Source organism: Pseudochaenichthys georgianus, chromosome 1 (genome assembly GCF_902827115.2).
Source record: "Pseudochaenichthys georgianus chromosome 1, fPseGeo1.2, whole genome shotgun sequence".
Classification (NCBI taxonomy): domain Eukaryota; kingdom Metazoa; phylum Chordata; class Actinopteri; order Perciformes; family Channichthyidae; genus Pseudochaenichthys; species Pseudochaenichthys georgianus.
The window spans coordinates 3746934-3764884 of NC_047503.1; the positions used below are offsets into that span (position 1 = coordinate 3746934).

Genomic DNA, 17951 nt, shown 5'->3' on the forward strand with positions numbered 1-17951 from the left:
AGCTGAAGACGTGTTGGAACTCTTTCCTCTTCATCCTCTTCCTCACTTCTACTGCTTTTTATGTTATTGTCCCGTCATAAACTCAGGAGGAGGAGGAGTGTGACGACTTCCCCTTCAACATGAGTGACTTTGTGACGCTGGATGAAGTTGGAGATGTGGCAGACCTTCCTTCCACTCCTCCAGCAGGGGGGGGGGAGGCTGCTCCCACATCTGTCCTGCAGGCTGCTCCCACATCTGTCCTGCAGGCTGCTCCCACATCTGTCCTGCAGGCTGCTCCCACATCTGTCCTGCAGGCTGCTCCCACATCTGTCCTGCAGGCTGCTCCCACATCTGTCCTGCAGGCTGCTCCCACATCTGTCCTGCAGGACACTCCAGAGGTAAAGTAGAGCTCCTACGTCAAAGTTCCCTTCCCCCCCTTTATTCAAGAACTTACAATGTTTGATGTGCATCAAACATTGTAAGCACAGTCTGACATCTTGTGAGTGTCTTTTTTACAGGATATATTGTATGAATATATCAAACTTCTCTCTTCCAACATGGTCCTCTTCATGTTTTCTGTTTGTAGGACACGCCCATGGAGGTCACAACCGAAGCAATGATGTCTGAGACCCCGGGGCCCCGGCCTGAAGAGCCCGAGTGTGAAGCTGTGACCATGGTGACAGCCGAGACTTCAGACGGTGTAGTGTCTTCAGAATCAGCAGATTCCCAAACACACGTGCCGGCGTGTCAACAGGCTGACGTCACTCCTCACGCAGGTACAGCCTCACACCGACTCACCTTAAGGAAGAGAAGGAAACGGCCTCTCAAGGTGCCTTCACAGCGGACGCAAAGGAGCCATAGATTTGCGTAACGCCGTCTTGTGAAAGCCAATAGCGGGGAAATGTCAGCCTCTCGTTCCTGACTTTATTGAATGAGAAAACCAAACCAGTAGCTGTTTGCTCCGGGCGACGGCACACCGCGCTCACAGTTCCTCATATCGGTCCCAAACCAGACTCGCCTAGCTTAGCCTGCTCGATCTTATCTCCATTCAGAAAGCACTTATTCTGAAAGGGTTGTGTGCAGGTTTGCAGACGCACTCACCAAAGCACTAATTAATGTTTCTAACTAACCAGTATAAGTATGTAGTTATTTGGGCATCATTGTGAAACATGTATTACAATGTGCCTGGAGATAAGCCCCGCCTCCTCGCCAGTGTGTCTCGTGTGATTGACGCGAGTAAACACAAATTAACACCCCAGCCAAACTTTCGCAAGTGAATTAATGCAAAAACGTGCTTTGCGTCCGGTGTCAACGACCTTCAGATCTTTGATTGTTTAACATGTTGGCTGGAATCTGTTGTTATTGTTTAGGAGCCACTCTGGACTCCAACGCTGAGGGTGAAGCGCTTCCTGCAGCCGAGTCCTCGACACGTGAACCAGCAGGAACAATGACTTCAGAGAGGGAAAGAGGGAAGAAAGAGGACATGGTGTCAGCACACACTGAGGAAGAGGAGACGGTGAAGGATGAAGAGGGCCACACGGAGAAAGAGGAGAAGATAAAGGATCAAACTGAAAAGACAAAGGGACACGACGAGCTGAAGGGTGAAGAGGGCAACGCCGAGAATCAGGAGAAGATGGATGCTGAACAAGAAACGGCAGAGGAGCAGGAGAAGGACGAAGAGACGGGGGCTCCTGCCGTTGAGACAGGTAGGGTTTACTTCGGTTGTCACCTCCAAAAAGATTAGACTGGCCAGTGGCCACCATCAGGACCACGTGACATACGGGACTACCCTGTTGAGCTGAGTCCAGACGTGAGCTACCTCTCCCTACGGGTTAGAAACGTTTGCAGTGTTGTGGAGTTAATAGCAGAGATGGCATGATTCCACTTTGAATTATAAATGGCTTTCACACCTGGCGGTCAACGTTCGAGTGCTGCTTTTTAAATATCTACAGGTGATTTGAAAGAGGACAACTGTCATTACCATTAAAATATATATAAGGTACGAGGTCTCAAACTAATACATCCCATACAAGTTTCCAATTCTTTTTTTTATGACGAACTCTTGAACGCAGCACATTGACACCTGCAAACGCCACCAAGTGCAGCTGTTCTGTTAAAGACGCAGTAGACGTGGCCGTGGTGTCCAGGGCAGCGCCGCTGAAGGCTTTGGTGAAACACAGTCGATGTGATTGTTTAGTTATTTTCAGAGACGTTGAAATAAGAGAGACTTGCCGATCCCGCTCTGATTCTGAAGATCCAAATCTGATTTTAAATGATTCTCTATTCAGTATTGAAATCGTCACCACTGTTAAATAGACTAGCAGTGGAGTTAAAGGGCTGTCAAATATTCTCCTCTGGATCCTCCTTTTTCAGATTACATTAAATTAAGATTCATTTGACCTCCGTCTACGATTTAAGCTCGTAACCCAATCTCTGACTGAAAAGGTTTCTAAGCATGCTGAAATAGAAATATCGTGGGGAAGTTAAAACAAATGTATTTTAATACTCTATTTTAAATTCTATGATCTCAATATTTAGTCTTTTATATAATATCTTTTTTTAAATGATCGTTTCCTTTAAAAATATTTCAGGGATTCTGCAAAGTCCCCCCAGAGGGAGCCGACGTATTGTAGCCAACTGTTTGAGAAGCAGCGGTGTGTTAGACCATGTGGGTGGCAGCAGGGCCTTAGTGGGGGGAGACTCAGGCTTGTTACCAGGACAACATGTAGATGTATTTAACGAGCAGAGGGTTGTATTGGAAGCACCTATATTTCTTAATGTAATGCTTACGGTCCTAATTGTCCTCATCTGGGATGGAGCTTAATCTGTGTGCTCTGGAGCTGCTAGGGTGGAAGCAGAGTAAAGCAGCACGAGGTCCTGGAACCCCTGCCTGTTCCAGGTGAATAAGATCTCTCTCCCTCCCTCTCTCTCTCTCCCTCTCTCTCCCTCTCTCTCTCTCTCTCTCTCTCTGCAGGAAAGCACAAGATGTCTGAAGTTGAAAACATAGCAGAGGAGAGTGTGAAGAAGAAAACAAAGATGGACACTGCAGTGAGCACAGGCTACTCCCTCCCTCCCTTCGACCCCACGAGCCCAGTTGGTAAGACCCATGTCTGTATTTATTTACCAGGCCTGCCGTTATATTTCTACAAAAGTGTTCATCAGCTTGTGGCCTGTGTGTGTTCCCACAGGTATGGAGTTCTTGACCCCAAAGACGGGTTTCTTCTGTAAGGTGTGTAACAGGTTCTTCAACGGAACCAAAGAGGCCGAGATGAACCACTGCAAGACCCTCAAACACTACGAGAGCCTGCAGGTAGGCAACATGCACACACACATACCTGTAGTGGTTTCGTGGTGAGGACCCTCGGGACATCCTTACTAATCCCAACCCTTAGCCTGTCTCTAGACTCAGTCTAATGGAGTGCAGTGATGACGTCTGTCTGAAGACCAGACCTGGCGGTTAGCATCGCAGGGCTCCTTCAACAGGAGGCTATGCGAGCTCCCCTCTGGGCTCCGGTAGATTGCAGAAAATATGCTCTGTGGTTAACACGCGTTTATGATACGCAACACGTTTTGTTCAGCAGGGTCATCTCAAATACAATTTACCTGAAATAAAAAGCTAACGCTAGGCTAAAAACAAACGACATCACGGTCACATGGCTACATATCGGGTAAAGGCGGTTTAGGAAGCTTACTTAGAATAGAATTGGGAGGGAGGAAGCCCTCTGTAATGGTCACGCGCGCAGAGCTCACAGTGACAGGTGTTCTCTGCTTTGAACCCATCCTCGCACCAGGAGTCTAGTACTAGGAGCAGTGGGCAGCTAGTGTACAGCGCCCGGGGAGTAGGGGGGGGAGGGGGGTGTCCGGTGCCTTGCTCAAGGGCACCACGGCAGGGCAGGAGGTGAACTGGGACCTCTCCAAGTAGCCGTCCACAGTCCATATTTTAGGTCTGGTCGGGGACTTGAACCGGCGACCCTACGGCTCCCAGTCCAAGCCCCTACTGGCTGAGCCACGGCCGGATTTAGCGAACTGTTTGCAACCAACATTTTGAATAAGCTTCGGACATGCAGGAGTGAAGCATCTATTGGCGTCTTTTATGTCATAGAATAAAACGTGCCCATTTTCTTAAGCTCGTGTTAACCACACACTTTCCTAAAGACTTCAAGACGAGGGAACGGGCAGTATTTTCCAGGTTTTAGACTCTTTGCCACTCCATGATAAACCCTTCAAGAGGACTGACCAAATGTCCTCACTGTGTAAAAACCTTGTTCCTCACGACCAGAGGTGGAAGAAGTGCTTCGATGTAGAGGCAGCAGTTTACAGATGTGTCGGCACTAAAGAGAAAACCACCTAGCCTGGCGGCGCACACTGACTTAGCTGTGAAGAAGAACAAATGGACACCTGCGGTGTGAATACCGCCAACAGCCAAACGCTGCAGGGCTAACGGGGCTTCCCTTCTCTCTCTTCTAGAAACACCTGCAGGCTGCGGACACAGCCACCCTGAACACCTGAGTGGCTTTGGACATCTTCACTGAATGCGTCATTCCCCTCCTCTTGTATTGTCTCTTCATTTCAAGGATCCAGATCGCCATGTTGATGTAGATTAGTGTCCGTTTGAATATGTATTATAGATTTTTCATTTACGATTTAAGGGAAACATGTTGGAGATGGCTGGCAGAAGGAACTGTGCACAATCAATAAACTGTTTGAACAAACTGTGCGTTATCACTTGTTCCCTGCGTCTGTTCCCACGGTTACAGCTCTGACAGAAAGTGAACGTCGCTGGGAGTTCGCTCTTCTCAGATCACTAACTGCATCCTGTGACCAAACACACACTGAAGAACATCAACTCCGATAAATGTATCATGTCAACAGATTTCACATAATTGTATTAGGTTAGTTAAAAGCAATACTTTTAAGCTTAAATAAAAAGGTTAGGTTCAACTTAATATTATTGCTTTCAACTAACCTAATACAGTTATGAGAATATGAGTAATACATTTAATAATGTTGACATTTCAGTCGTTTCATTGCAGAATGCTGCATAACATTAGGAGAGGGACAGTTTGTAGGATTGCCCGACCTGAGGTTACACACACGGTTTTTAACAACTTTAAACATCGTCTAGTTCCTGGAATATACTGTAGAAAGATTTTACTGCAAAATGAGTTTGGATATTGTTCATAAACAAAAGTAGTAAATATGTAGGCCTCTAAAAAGTGCTCCGGTATTACATTAGCAAGAGCATAGTGCAGATTAAGGGAAAAAGCTGACTTGCATATTATATTAAAAAAGTAGGCCGACGTTTTTATTAACGAAAAAGAAACTTAAGTAGAGCATTGTAAAAAGAATTGAGTGACTATTTAAAAATATAGGAGTAGCTGGTACTGTTGACAGATTGTAAATAAATAAGGTGTAAATTGCACGAGGGCATATTGTACATGACTCTTTATTGCACACAGCTTTGTGTACTGCATCATATCTCTGCATATAGTGATCAGAATGTCTCCAAATGGACCGCACGGTGCCAGCCAGTCTTTGCATACGGAAACAATATTAGTACCTTTGTTCCACTTCAATTCAAATTTGAAATATGTTTTCACATCATACCAGATCTTTATCATTAGTTTTAAAATTAGATTTTTGTTTGTTTACTTAAGTTTTCTTTCGATATCTGAATACATGTATAATGGAAGAGGTCGTTTCAAACAATGAGATTACATTTCAGTCCAATGAGGAGACTCCTTTTAGACAAATAGAACATAATAGTTCTCAGTTGCACAGCCCAGTAGTGCCGAATGACATGTGGACACTGTTCACCTCCTCCATCATATGGTCCATACAATAAAGACAAAGGAAGTCCTGACCTCATAGAATTCCATATTAATGTTTCTTTTTAATTTGAGAAAACATTTAATGGAGTTGGCAGGGGAATATTTTTGAAATAAAGTAATTTTGGTAAAATATAAAAGATGTAAAACATTGATTCTCCCAATTATAGATAATGGTAGTGCCATACAGTACATATATCAATTACAATACACTACACAAAGGTAGGACACTCCTCATCATTGAATTCGGGTTTCATTCAGTCCCACTGCCACAGTTGAGTGCGTTAAAGTGGCAATGGCTCTGCTGACTCAATAAGTGCAGAGTTCCCGCTCTGGCATTAATATCAGCACCAAACTGGAGCTTCATGGGTTTTCCTAGCCGAGCAGCTGCATCAAGCCTTACTTCACCAAGCGTCAGATGGAGGGAGCACCACTGGACTCTGGAGCAGAGGAGACGTGGTCTGGGGAGCAGGGCGGATCCAGAGTATTTGTGTTGGGTAATCTATAGGGCTAACCCATACAGCGGTGGGGCTCAAGTCAGTATTTGCATGTAATTACATACACGCTCCCCTTGACAGTGAAACACCACGCGTGAGGTTTAGATTATTCCCCTGTCTCAATCCAAATTGAACTGTATGAAATAAAAAGGCACATTTGTCTTGTAGTAAATAAAAAGGGCGACCTGGAGCCAATCCTGCAATTTCCCCACAGGTGAAAGAGTTGACATGCTGAAAACCAAACCCCTGCAGGGGGTCTGGGGGGATTCTCCCCCAGGAGATTTTTTGAAATACTAACATAAAATACACATTCTGGTACTCTCTTGAGAAGAGAAATAAATACATCTATTACTACACGACATTTAAAAAAAAAAAAAAATGAATTCCATTTTAGTTTTGTGTTACTTTGTTCTGAAAGCTGAACCTGCTGCTCCTCACAGAGAGAAGAGGGAAGAGGCTGTGAATGACTTTACAGTGTGGATAAGGGTGGATAGCCCCCATTGTTCTGTGTGTCAAAATGAAAGACAGCCCACATACCTATCAATCATCAAACCGTGGGGTCTTATTTCATTACGTGTTGATTTCTATCAACACGTAATGTTGTATCGATGTATATAGAGATGTACTACAGCAAAACTATTCTACGTCGGGACTTCCTGCAACAACACCACACCGTTATCGTGATTCTGATTGGCCAGAAGACATTATCAAAGATGTTCTATTGAGAAGACGATCAAACTTTTCAAAACCGTTTCTAGTCTTCGGTATTTCCAGACAAGTGGCTACTGAAATCAATCTTACTAGCTGCTGTCTGTGCAATTTACTCCGCGAGTTGGCGGACTTTATTTTGCTTACTTTAACATCATTTTTCATTTCTTGGTATGGCTGTAGCCTACCCCAGCCATACCCTGGCGCCGCCACTGCTGGGGAGTGACCAATCACGCTTCTCTATCTGGCCGTCTGATGGACGAGTCTGGGTTTGGCAAATGCCAGGAGAACGTTACCTGCCTGACTGCATTGTGCCGACTGTATAGTTTGGTGGAGGAGGGATAATGCTATGGGTTGGCCTAGGCCCCTTAGTTCCAGTGAAGGACATTCTTAATGTTTCATCTTACCAAGTCATTTTGGACCATTCTATGCTTCCAACGTTGTGGAAACAGTTTGGGGAAAGCCCTTTTATGTTCCAGCATGACAGTGCCCCACAATGCAAGGTCCATCAAGGCATGGTTGGATGAGTTTGGTGTGAAAGAACGAGGGGTTACTTATGGTAACCCTTGTTATATAAGCACAGGTGAAGCCCTCTACTGGACTCTATGGGTACTCTCCTTGATCATATCATGCAAGCATTCATCCACTGAGACTTCTATAGACGTAGCCGGCCATGGGGCGGGCCTACCTGAATGCGCGTGCATCTCACCGCATAAAAGGAGGCCTCGCCTCCTGTCTGTCATCCTACACTTCCCTTCAGCGAGCAGCACAGGACAGACAGGGCCCGAGTAGAGGGCTCCGCCTGAGTTTATATAACAAGGGTTACCATACGTAAACCCTCGTTATATCTCTCACAGGCTCCGCCCTCTACTGGACTCTATGGGTACAGTGGGCGGAGCCCCGATGTATACACGCGCTGTCGTCCAACAACAACACTGTTCCATCTCACTGTCCCTGACCGGTTTTCTGGTTGGCAGTCGCTGCGCCTCACTCACCTCTCCCTCGGTCGTAACCATGGAGAAGTTGGGGCTGCGGCTGACAGAGCACACTCTGACATAGGCAGAGAGACGGAGAGAGTCCTCAGCCCCGTATGGGCTCACTTGGGGTAAGTTGAGCCAGTTTTTCAATGGAGAAATGAATGAAAGTAGGCCAAGTTGAAAATAAGAGCTCATTGTAGGCTACATTTAAAGTTGAATTTACCCTGTGTTTGATTGGTAAGATGTATGAAATTGTATCACCATTTGTATGATTACTTTTCTTTTAACATTAAAAAATCGAAATTTATATAAAAAAAATTGAAAAACTAAACTTGTATTTGGTTTATTTATAGTTTATAGTTACCTTTAAGATTTGTTGTAGGTATGCCCAGGTTTGAACAGTGGTTCAACTTACCCCTACACCTGGGCAAATTGAGCCACAAGACTTTTTTTAAGAAGTAATATTTTCACTGCCCTTGATCAATATCATTGCCATTGACAGGAGACATCCTGAACTATAGGTGTGTGTTTTCATTTGTACTGTGTCATTTCTCCTTGCTTAGAGAACAGCATAGCTAACAAATGGCTCAACTTACCCCACTCTCCCCTTTATGCATCCAGCCATGCATTATTTATTTCTTTATTTAAAATAAAATGTGTTTTGTAAGCAGACCATGCAGGCCAGCCCGATGGTCACCAAGGTTCATGTTTTAATAGCATTTTTACAAAAAAAGCCCAGGCGAGCCCAACATGTGAACAAATGGCTTAAGTGTACACTAGCACACAGGCTGTGCTTTTAGCTCCTCCTACAACACACACGGTGGTCAGATACAATCAGAGCCTACTGTTACAGGGTATATGCAGGAATCCTGAAGTCAAATGTAATACCTTTTAAGACCTTTTTTAAGACCCTTTCCATACATTTTAAGAGCTCATCGCAACTTTGAGTTCTAACCGGTTACATTGGCGACACACTTTATCTCACATTTACTATTGATTGTAAGATAACATAACTAAACAGAGTGCAGAAAGACTACTGAAGCCTCCTCTTCACATGAACTTCAACCTCTCTGTGAAGGTCAGGGTTAATGCAGCATGCTGCTTTATTGCTTCTGTGTTCTTTCATTCCAGTAAAACTCCTCAGAAACCAGTATTTGACCAATAAACAAAACAATTGACAAAACTTTGAAATATGAAATATGAAACTTCATGAGCTTCAGCGGGGTAATGCCATATAGGAGCTCCCTCACAAATACCCAGGGGTTAAATTGGGCTGGGGCTGTCCGGGGCCAAGCCCGGCACATAGGACGATGCTCTGACGTCATCCCCCTCACACATTTGTCATATGTTTACAAAAAACAATATGTTAAGACTTTTCTCGTTCTTAATATAGACTATTTAGGGTAGATATGTGTTGACCTTACTTTAAAATAGCAGATCTCTGTGACCGGATATAGTTTGGCTTATACCCCGGCCCCACGAGGGGCCTCATACAGAAAAACGTAAATGCAAAAAAGTCTTCCGTTCACACACGCATTCCATTCATTAACGTGTCCGTTCACACTAGACCGCTGGAAATGCTGGAAACGCTGTAGTACATATGCCAGGCCTGTAAGTGGCGCTGCTGCCGCCACAAAATACACCAAAAGCAGCGAAGAAGACCCCGGAGCATGGTTGCGCTGGACGGCGTGTTCTCCTGCTGTATATCTCTCAGGTAGTCCACCAGCAGATAAACCCCCCCCACAGAGCGGAGCAAGGCAACGAAACTTAAAATAAGAAGCAGCATTTTATGGCACGCTATGCATGAGGGGGTTTCCCGACATGTTGTTTCAGTAAATTAAAGGGTGTTTCATGTTGTCGTTGCTGTGGACCTTCTTAATACCTTGGAAAATGCCGTTCAATACCCTTAATTTTCGCTAAATTGATTTATCAACTTTTAATACTTTTTAAGTATTATACTTAAAAAGTACTTAAAAAAATTCTTTTTAAGTGCCAACACCCTGTGTTAGCACTTCATTGTTTATTTGAATATATTGTGGCGATACCAACGAGGGTTAGAACTGTTTAAGGTACAACAAATGTTGGCATTTTAGCTCTGGATATTACTTACTTGGGGAAAAGAAAAAACATGAAGTGGCCTTTCCAGTAGTGACCCCAATTTGCTTTCAATTAGATGAATTGATCACATTTTCTGAAAATAAAAAAAAAGGTTTTCACAAGAAAGATGTTTTGATGTTTTGATTTCAGTGTCTTTCAAAGATGAAGAAATTAAATACTTTCAAATTGTTACTTCTGATCACAGAGCGGTATATTAACCATTTTAACAATAAATAAACAATATGCATTAGGGCTTGTAGGTATACGGTTTCAATAAAAGGAAAGAGCAAGCGGGGTAGGATTTTCAAAAACTTTATTAATCTCATGGTTAATGTCAGTTAACATCAGCGTGGCTCAGCGCGTCCCTCCTCATGTCTGAGTAGAGTTTGAATACTTTGCATGAACTGAAAACTGTACTTCAGTTTGGATTATGCATGCGTCTGTAATACATTTCGACAGTAGCGCAGTTGGTTAGTCGTTACCACAGTGGTAGAGTGAGTTCAGTCTCAGTACATCCAGCTCACTGAGGTGTGACCTTTGACCTATCTGCACCCCGCTACTCTTCGACAACACCGTCGGACGGCCATCTTGACTGAAGTAATACCTGAAACAAAAGATCATTTACTAAATAGTTGTGTAGGATTATCACATACAGTTCTTCCCAAGTTAGAATTCATTCATCCTGTATTGGTATTATTATTCGTTTCTCTTTTTAAATGTTATGCAGGGGAAGAAATACACGAGGATGGTTCAGACTTACTCTCCGTAGTGCATGATGGAGTTGAGGTCATACGGCAGGTTCTGAGTGTCTCCTTGTTTCACCTCGAAGTTGTTTCGTTTCCCTTTTTAAAACAGGAATTATTCATTACACCTTGATTTCTGCAGAACATGGAGTTGGTTTGTACTAATCATCCTAAGCTACAGCACCATTTGATGTTTTATTTCTGTGCCTTTAAGGATTTGTATCATCTAAAATAAAACATTAAAACCTTACAATGTACTTCTACATCGAATTGCCCCAAAAATACATATGCAGTTTAAAATATGCGAAATGGAAAAACTATTCATTGTGTTTTCTTAATACAGGATAATGTCTCCCAGCGAGGCGTTCACCTGGCATGATGTTGCTCCACTCCACAGAGATGTACTGGTCGCGGTCCCTGCGGTTGTGTTCGTGGTGCAGACCCAGAGCATGGATGATCTCATGGCAAACATTACCCACAGAGCACGAGGGGGCGGAGTACAGCACCTGGGCTCCTCCTACACATCCAACGTAGGACGCACAGCTGCAGAGACAAGAAAAGGCATCTACTCTCCTACTTCTGGGAACAAAGCCATGCAGAAAGAAACTTCTTAAACCAAATGTATCCACGTGTTGCTGCAGTACAGAGAGGCGAAGTGCCTCCCTTTCCGGGGACCTCCATGGGACCTTATTTCTGAGAGTTATTTGCACCCCAAGAAAATCTATGTTCCCAGTTATCATTGGAACTATATCCACTGGAGAAACTCCCTGAAATAAATACAGATAAATAACCTTCAGTCGAGGCTATTTATACGAGAGCAACACTTGTATTTTAACTTCTAATACTTAAAAAACAAAAAGTTTGCCTTCATTTGCTGCCTTATGTGAACAGAAAATATATATTTAAGGTGTTCACAAGTGTTATATTACTACTAGATAGTTATGAGTGTAGACACAAATCAAAATACCTCGAGACAAGAGAGAAATAATAATAGTGTTGGGTTGAATAGTAACATCGCTCACCCTTTGCCAGAGCGGAACTCGATGTAGTTCAGCTCTGTGGTGTGAGGCCTGAAGCGAATGCAGGTGAGGTCTGAGATCATCTTGAAGGCAGCGTGGATGTCAAGCGCTCGATCAGCTGTTGGAATGAAAACATAACAGTTGCTAATCACTTGTTGCTCATGAGTCAAACATTAGAGCGGGTTAATAAAGAATCCACCCACTGAGTTCCTGACTGATGGTGTACGGCATGACGGCGTCCGACCACAGGTTCTGCACGGCATTCCTGTCCTCCTGAAAATATTAACAGCAACAACGGTTCGGTTTTATCGCCACACTTTCAACACTTCCATGGATTTATAAATATGGTTGTTCATCGTCTTAATTTACCAGTTTTGAGCCCAATTTCCATCAACAATTGCAGAATTTTGCAGACTTTTTTACATCTTAAAAGGTGGGGTTTTAGGTAAAGTCTTTAGTCTTATACATCCATGGGTAAAATACGCAGCCGGAAAAAAATCTGCCTCTCCCTTCAGACTTCCTTACAGAGCCCCTCCTCCAACGCGCACATGACCAATGAGGGCACGAGATAAGTGTGTGCGGGCTGACAGGCAGGCAGGCCATCCAGTTACTTTAGCCGGGTCGGCTCAGAAGTGTTTCTGAAGTGAATTACCTAACCCACCTTTAACGTCTTCCTGACTTAAAAAAAAGCATTATTATTATTAATAATTCTAAGAAGTAGTCGGGGAGGGGAGTAGTGGCAAAGGTAGAATTGGTATTAGTTTAAATATGTGTAGTTTAATGCATTTGTTTTATTAATTTCCCCTTCAATGCTGTCCCTTAGTGTGCCGGCTCGCCCCTCGGTGCTCAGGAGTCTTTATTCTTTGTTTTCAATAATAAAAACAGTTGGCCAGGAATGTCATTGCATCCTAAAGAAATGTGGGAAATAAAAGTTGTCCTTCTTACCGGGATCAAAATGTCTCCCTCTTGGACAATCGCGTCATCTTCAAGCCCTACGACGTGATCAAACGAGTCACTGTACATTGCAGCTATGAAATACTAGATTTGTTTTACACATGTATTCAAAGTTTACCTTCTAGAGTTTCTGAGCTGGATCGCTGTGGCTCTAGCATTGAAACCAACACACCTAGAGAAATCTGAGGGTTAAATCAAATCATTTTAAAACACGGCATTCAATTCAATATCTGATACACGTACCTGTTGCAGGACGAGTCATATTCTGGGTGCCATTTAAGGGAATGACACTACCTGTACATTAAATATTGAGGGAAACATAGTTTAAAAATAAATAGAGATAAAAACAGAATGTTCAGTTTGTATAACATTACAGTTTACCTTGTTTTTGCTCATCTGACATCGTAGTACCATTGTCTACAAAAACAAGGAATTCCTCGTTAATAATTTCTATATTTCATCAAATGCTTTAAAAAAACAATAATCAATTGAACACCAACCTGTTGCATGACTGGTATCCTCCAGTGTTGCATTTATAGGGACACCACCAACGACTGCATGAAAAGAAAGAGTGAATAATCATTATTATTATTATTATTATTATTATTAGGCACAATTTGTACTTTTGAATGCTTACATGCTTACCTGAAAGCATGCAGATGAAGACCAGACGCCACATAGTGCAACACAGTTTCAACAAACTAACAAACTAGCGTCCTGACTGTCTCCTCAGCAGCTGTGATCACTTCACTGATTATAGGCTCTATATATAAGCATTCAGCCTGACCTGTAGAGGGCGCTGCAGCGGGTTTAAAGGGGCTAACACAGTATGATATCTATTCATAATGTATTGGTGTTATTTGTAGGCTTTGTCTTGTCATATATTGCGCAATGGGGACTAATTATTAGGGTGTAGGTTAACAATTTGCAACAATATTTTTGACTCATCACTTTTACGCAACATATTTATTTTCTCTTACCTTCTTTGCAAAGAACCTGGTGTTTTCTGTTATTCATTACCTAAGTCACATGTGTCAAACCCAAGGCCCGGGGGCCAAATCAGGTCCTTGGTGGATTTCATTTCGACCCGCAGGATAATTTCTAATTACTATTAGATCTGGCCCGCCGGTATATTGCATGCTCCCCAGGGAAGATTTTTTTTTAAATATTGAAGTTAAAAGCATCAATCTGGTGCACTACACCAACAGCAACATTAATCCTACTTTAATAATACCTTAAAGGGGACATATCATGCTATATTTGAACAATATATTGTAGGGCCATACCTATATAAAGTATATAAATAGTTTTTTTTTTCAAAATACCAAACAGATCCTGCATTTTAGCCATGCCTCATTTCGCTCTATTTGCTCTTTCCAGCCCTGTTTTTGCAGGGGGCTGATTCTGTGAGCTGCACCATGCCCCCCTGCAGGAGAGGGGAGCGTGCTTTGAGATCAGCTGCTGGGCTGCAGCGGGGAGAAGAGGGGGACAAAAAGAGATCTCCGTCCTCCGTGTTTTATTCTTATATGATTATAGAGTCATTATTAATTTGTTTTAAAGCTCAATAAATAACAAAGAAGACCTTTGACCGGCACTTTTCTAATTTTGTCCGGAAGATTTAAACTTTAACAGACATGTTGACAGGCGGAAAAAAATCGAACTGGAACTCTGCCGCACGGTCCCCTCGTTCCTTGGAAGAGGCGGAGAGGTGGGTGTTTGTCATCTGCCGGTGGACTACCGGAGAGAATTACAGCGAGGGAGGGATTGCAATGAATTACAGCAGCAGAAGCAAACGCTTGCCTCGGGGAGGGAGAAAAAGAGCCACAGCGGAGAATAAACAGAAGGGCAACCATGGCAACCATGCGCGGGAAGTCTTCTTCGCTGCTTTTGTGGCAGACTACAGCGCCACTTACAGGCCTGGCATATGTACTACAGCGTCTCCAGCGCTTTCGAGCGGCAATGGCCGGCCGTGGCCCAAGCCCACATTCCCCTGATAGGTGGAGAGTTGACCACTAAGCGGAGCACCACTTCTGTGACGTAGAAAATAATTCAAATCTGGATCAGTCTGTATCAGATCCGTTGCAGCCCCGTTTTTAGAGATTTGGCTATGGAGGAAAAGAGAGAGGGTTGTGTTTTCTGACACTTGGTGAGTTCCCTGGAACACCGGGGACACATATTCATGCATAAAAGACGTACAAAAGTGCATTTTGCATGATAGGTCCCCTTTAAAGCGGACAAAAGGCACGGAGAACACTTATTCATTAACACCCTTTAATGAAGCAAACTAATGCCTTAACTCACTCAAATACAGTCATTTACTTATTTCGGTGAAACGAATGTGCGTAGAGTTTTAAAGGATGCGGATAATCTCAACTTGATTCTGGCGCATTGCTTATCGTTTTATAGATCTATTCTCATCCACCAAGAGTTTGTGACATAAAGAGTGTAAGAGTCACGTTTCAGAGTGTTGCCTGTCAGTTCCGTTGCTATGGTTCCGTTGTTATGTGTACTGAAACGAGAGCCGGTATAATTCCACGCGCGAAAACAAAACAAAAGTTGGAATACGTTATTTTAGTGTCTTAAAAGTATACTGAGGTATGAAGGGTTAACGTTACATCTTAGAATAATATTTAGTCATGTTCTGTATACATACTAACATATAAGGGTATTGACTTAGTGTGGTTTATCTTTTTGTCGCTGCTTTTAATTGAAACTGAGCTGTTGTGTTCATCAGTAAAGTGGAACTTCTGTGTGAACTATTCATATCTTAAACTGCACTGTAACTTTTTATTCATGTACTTTTATTCATGTATTTTTTCTTTTAATGTTTCTTTTATTATCTTTTACTGTTTTTAAATGCCTTTGTCTGAATGTCTTTTATTGTTGTAAAGCGCCTTGAATTGCCTTGTGTTGAAAGGTGATATATAAATAAACTTGCCTTGCCTTGGTTACTCCATGTTTACTAGCTATAAGATTAACGTTACCGTACATCACTCTTTGTCACTTCTTACTCAGTCAGCCAGAGCGCAGATATCACCATTAGATTCACAAACCTGAAACATCATCCATTTCTTCACTGCTGGTGATGACATTGTTGTCAGCTGCTGATACTGCTGCTGCTGCTGCAGCTTGTGGCGCCTGCTTCGATGAAAATAACTTTCTAATATCCATAACTTTATAGGCTATTAGCTTAAAACTCGTCAGGCACTAGGAAGGATCACTTCTTCTTCAGGGCAGGGAAGGCTACGCAGTACGCAGGCTAATGTCCCACAGCGGCTGCCTCTCTGGTGGACTCTGTTACTGCACATTACTCCAGAGACATTTTCCAAAAAAAATGAAATCTTTTTTTAAGATTTTTTTAAGTGAAACATCCAGGGCTTGAGACCAGTAGCCACCCCCTAGCGCCGCCACTGATCTACATCATAGTCTATCGTTTCTGGCAGGTAAATTATGTGATGGTATAAGAAGCTGTTAGTGCAGGGGTTCCCAAACTTTTCAGCCCGCGACCCCCAGAATAACAAATAACAGTGCTAGTGACTGGCGACCCCTGTCAGCTGGGGGACGTTCTCTCCATCTCCTCCAACATCCCTCCTGTCTGTTTTTCCTCTCCCACTACTCCATCGCTATCAGAACCAGACGGCCTACTTGGCTCCGAGGCCCCGCGGCCGGCACCGCTGCTGCTCGGTACAGAACTCATCTGTCTTTCCTCCTCATCCCGGCCTACAGGTTTAAAATAACCTGTAAGCTTCGGAATTTTTTGTAATAGCTGCTTGTCTCGAAACTCCTTTTCCCTCAACAATTTCCTTTCCCGAGCGCCACTCTCAAACTTTTTCTTCTCCGATATTTTCTCCTAAACAACCTTCATCTGTCACTCAATCACTCGCAATTTGAATAAGTCACATGTGAAACATATTCTCATTCTGATTGGCTGTTAAGTGGTGCCCACTGAGTGTTTCGGAGTCATCTCTGGAATCCATCGATCTGATTAATTAGCGGAGCAAATGATCATAATACTACGGAGGGAAGATATTTTCGTTTGGATTACTGGTCTGGGGGAAGCTCGCGAGTGTGTGTGTTTGTGTATTTTTGCATGTGTGTGTATTGTGTTTGTTTCCCGGGGAAAACACTCACGAGAAACACCGGCTGTTGTTATGTCTGCTGTGACGTCAAGTTACTCCGTTCTCCGCTTGTAATTATGCCGAAGCTTCAAAGTTGTATTTATCATCTGAATTTGCCGAAACAAGTTTAATATTCTGAAAGCCAAGACTTTGTTTATTTGAAACCAGATGAAAACAAACTGTAACGGACCCTGCCGTGTTATCTATGATTACTATACGCCTTACATTTATAATGTCAGAGGAGGGAGGGGAACAGCAGAACAGCAGAGTGGCGAGGGAGAGCTGTCTTCTTCCCTTTACAAGCTTCAAAAATGTATTTATGTGTGATTTTGGAAATAAAAGTTTCATATTCTGAAAGCCAAGACTTTGTTTATTTAAATGTTTTTTAAAAACATCCGAAATAAAAAACTTTTTTTTTTTTTAACTTTTGTATTGGCTCATGATTAGGGTTGGGTACCGAGAACATTTCCAACATTTCGATTCCAACGGCATCATTTAGAAATGTGAATTTCGGTTCCGCTTTTCGATTCCTGAGGAAATGTTTCTCGCCTACTGCATGACTGCAGCGGGGCGGGAAATGTAGCGTTGTATCTACATTTCCTACAGTGTAACCTGAGACCAGGGCCGGCCCGTCGCACTGGCATTATAAATGTTCGCCTAGGGTGCCAGATCTGTGGAGGCGCTGCGCTGACAGCTCTGGGAGAAAAAATAAATGTTTTGACAGTTGGTGCTCATCCTAATTTTCGGCCTTGATGTAACAACATTCATAATTAAGTAAATGTAACACCCTTTTCATCCCGGATACACTTTTCATTTGCCCTGTACGATGGGCGCTGCAAGTGATGAAAATGGGGGATGTTGGCTTATCTGGCAACCGCAGCTCACAGCCAAAGTGCGCGTGAGCGAGGGAGAAAGGGAGGGTGCACTGGAACCGGCGCTGTTGTTATTAGCTTCTGGTGCTAGCTGCTCTAACGGAAGAAGAAGATGTTTCTACAATGATGTGGAGGGAGAGTCCTCTCCAGTCAGACTGA

At 43.2% G+C, this 17951-nt stretch overlaps 2 protein-coding genes across 4 annotated transcripts in view; one reads left to right on the forward strand and one right to left on the reverse strand.

The window, feature by feature from the left end:
- Positions 1–4692, forward strand: part of LOC117455506 (zinc finger protein 638-like) — a 31272-nt gene extending 26580 nt beyond the window's left edge. For both annotated transcript variants that reach the window (XM_034095033.2, XM_034095021.2), the window contains exons 20-25: positions 87–377; positions 566–755; positions 1350–1685; positions 2954–3076; positions 3168–3289; positions 4447–4692. In XM_034095033.2, the coding sequence (XP_033950924.1) occupies positions 87–377; positions 566–755; positions 1350–1685; positions 2954–3076; positions 3168–3289; positions 4447–4488 (1104 nt within the window). In that variant the 3' untranslated portion in view covers positions 4489–4692. The remainder of the gene's footprint in view (positions 1–86; positions 378–565; positions 756–1349; positions 1686–2953; positions 3077–3167; positions 3290–4446) is intronic.
- A 5697-nt stretch (positions 4693–10389) lies between these two features.
- LOC117445533 (hatching enzyme 1.2-like) lies at positions 10390–13557 on the reverse strand. 2 transcript variants are annotated; one of them, XM_034081303.2, is made up of 11 exons: positions 13448–13557; positions 13303–13356; positions 13184–13219; positions 13046–13096; positions 12921–12974; positions 12794–12840; positions 12052–12121; positions 11852–11966; positions 11200–11372; positions 10847–10928; positions 10390–10690 (listed from the first exon to the last, which is right to left on the reverse strand). In XM_034081303.2, the coding sequence occupies exons 1-11, from the start codon at positions 13479–13481 to the stop codon at positions 10558–10560; spliced, it is 849 nt and encodes a 282-aa protein (XP_033937194.1). In that variant the 5' UTR covers positions 13482–13557; the 3' UTR covers positions 10390–10557. The 2 variants fall into 2 exon arrangements, with proteins under 2 accessions (XP_033937194.1, XP_033937268.1); XM_034081377.2 differs by lacking the exon at positions 13184–13219.
- Between the last annotated feature and the right edge of the window lie 4394 nt (positions 13558–17951).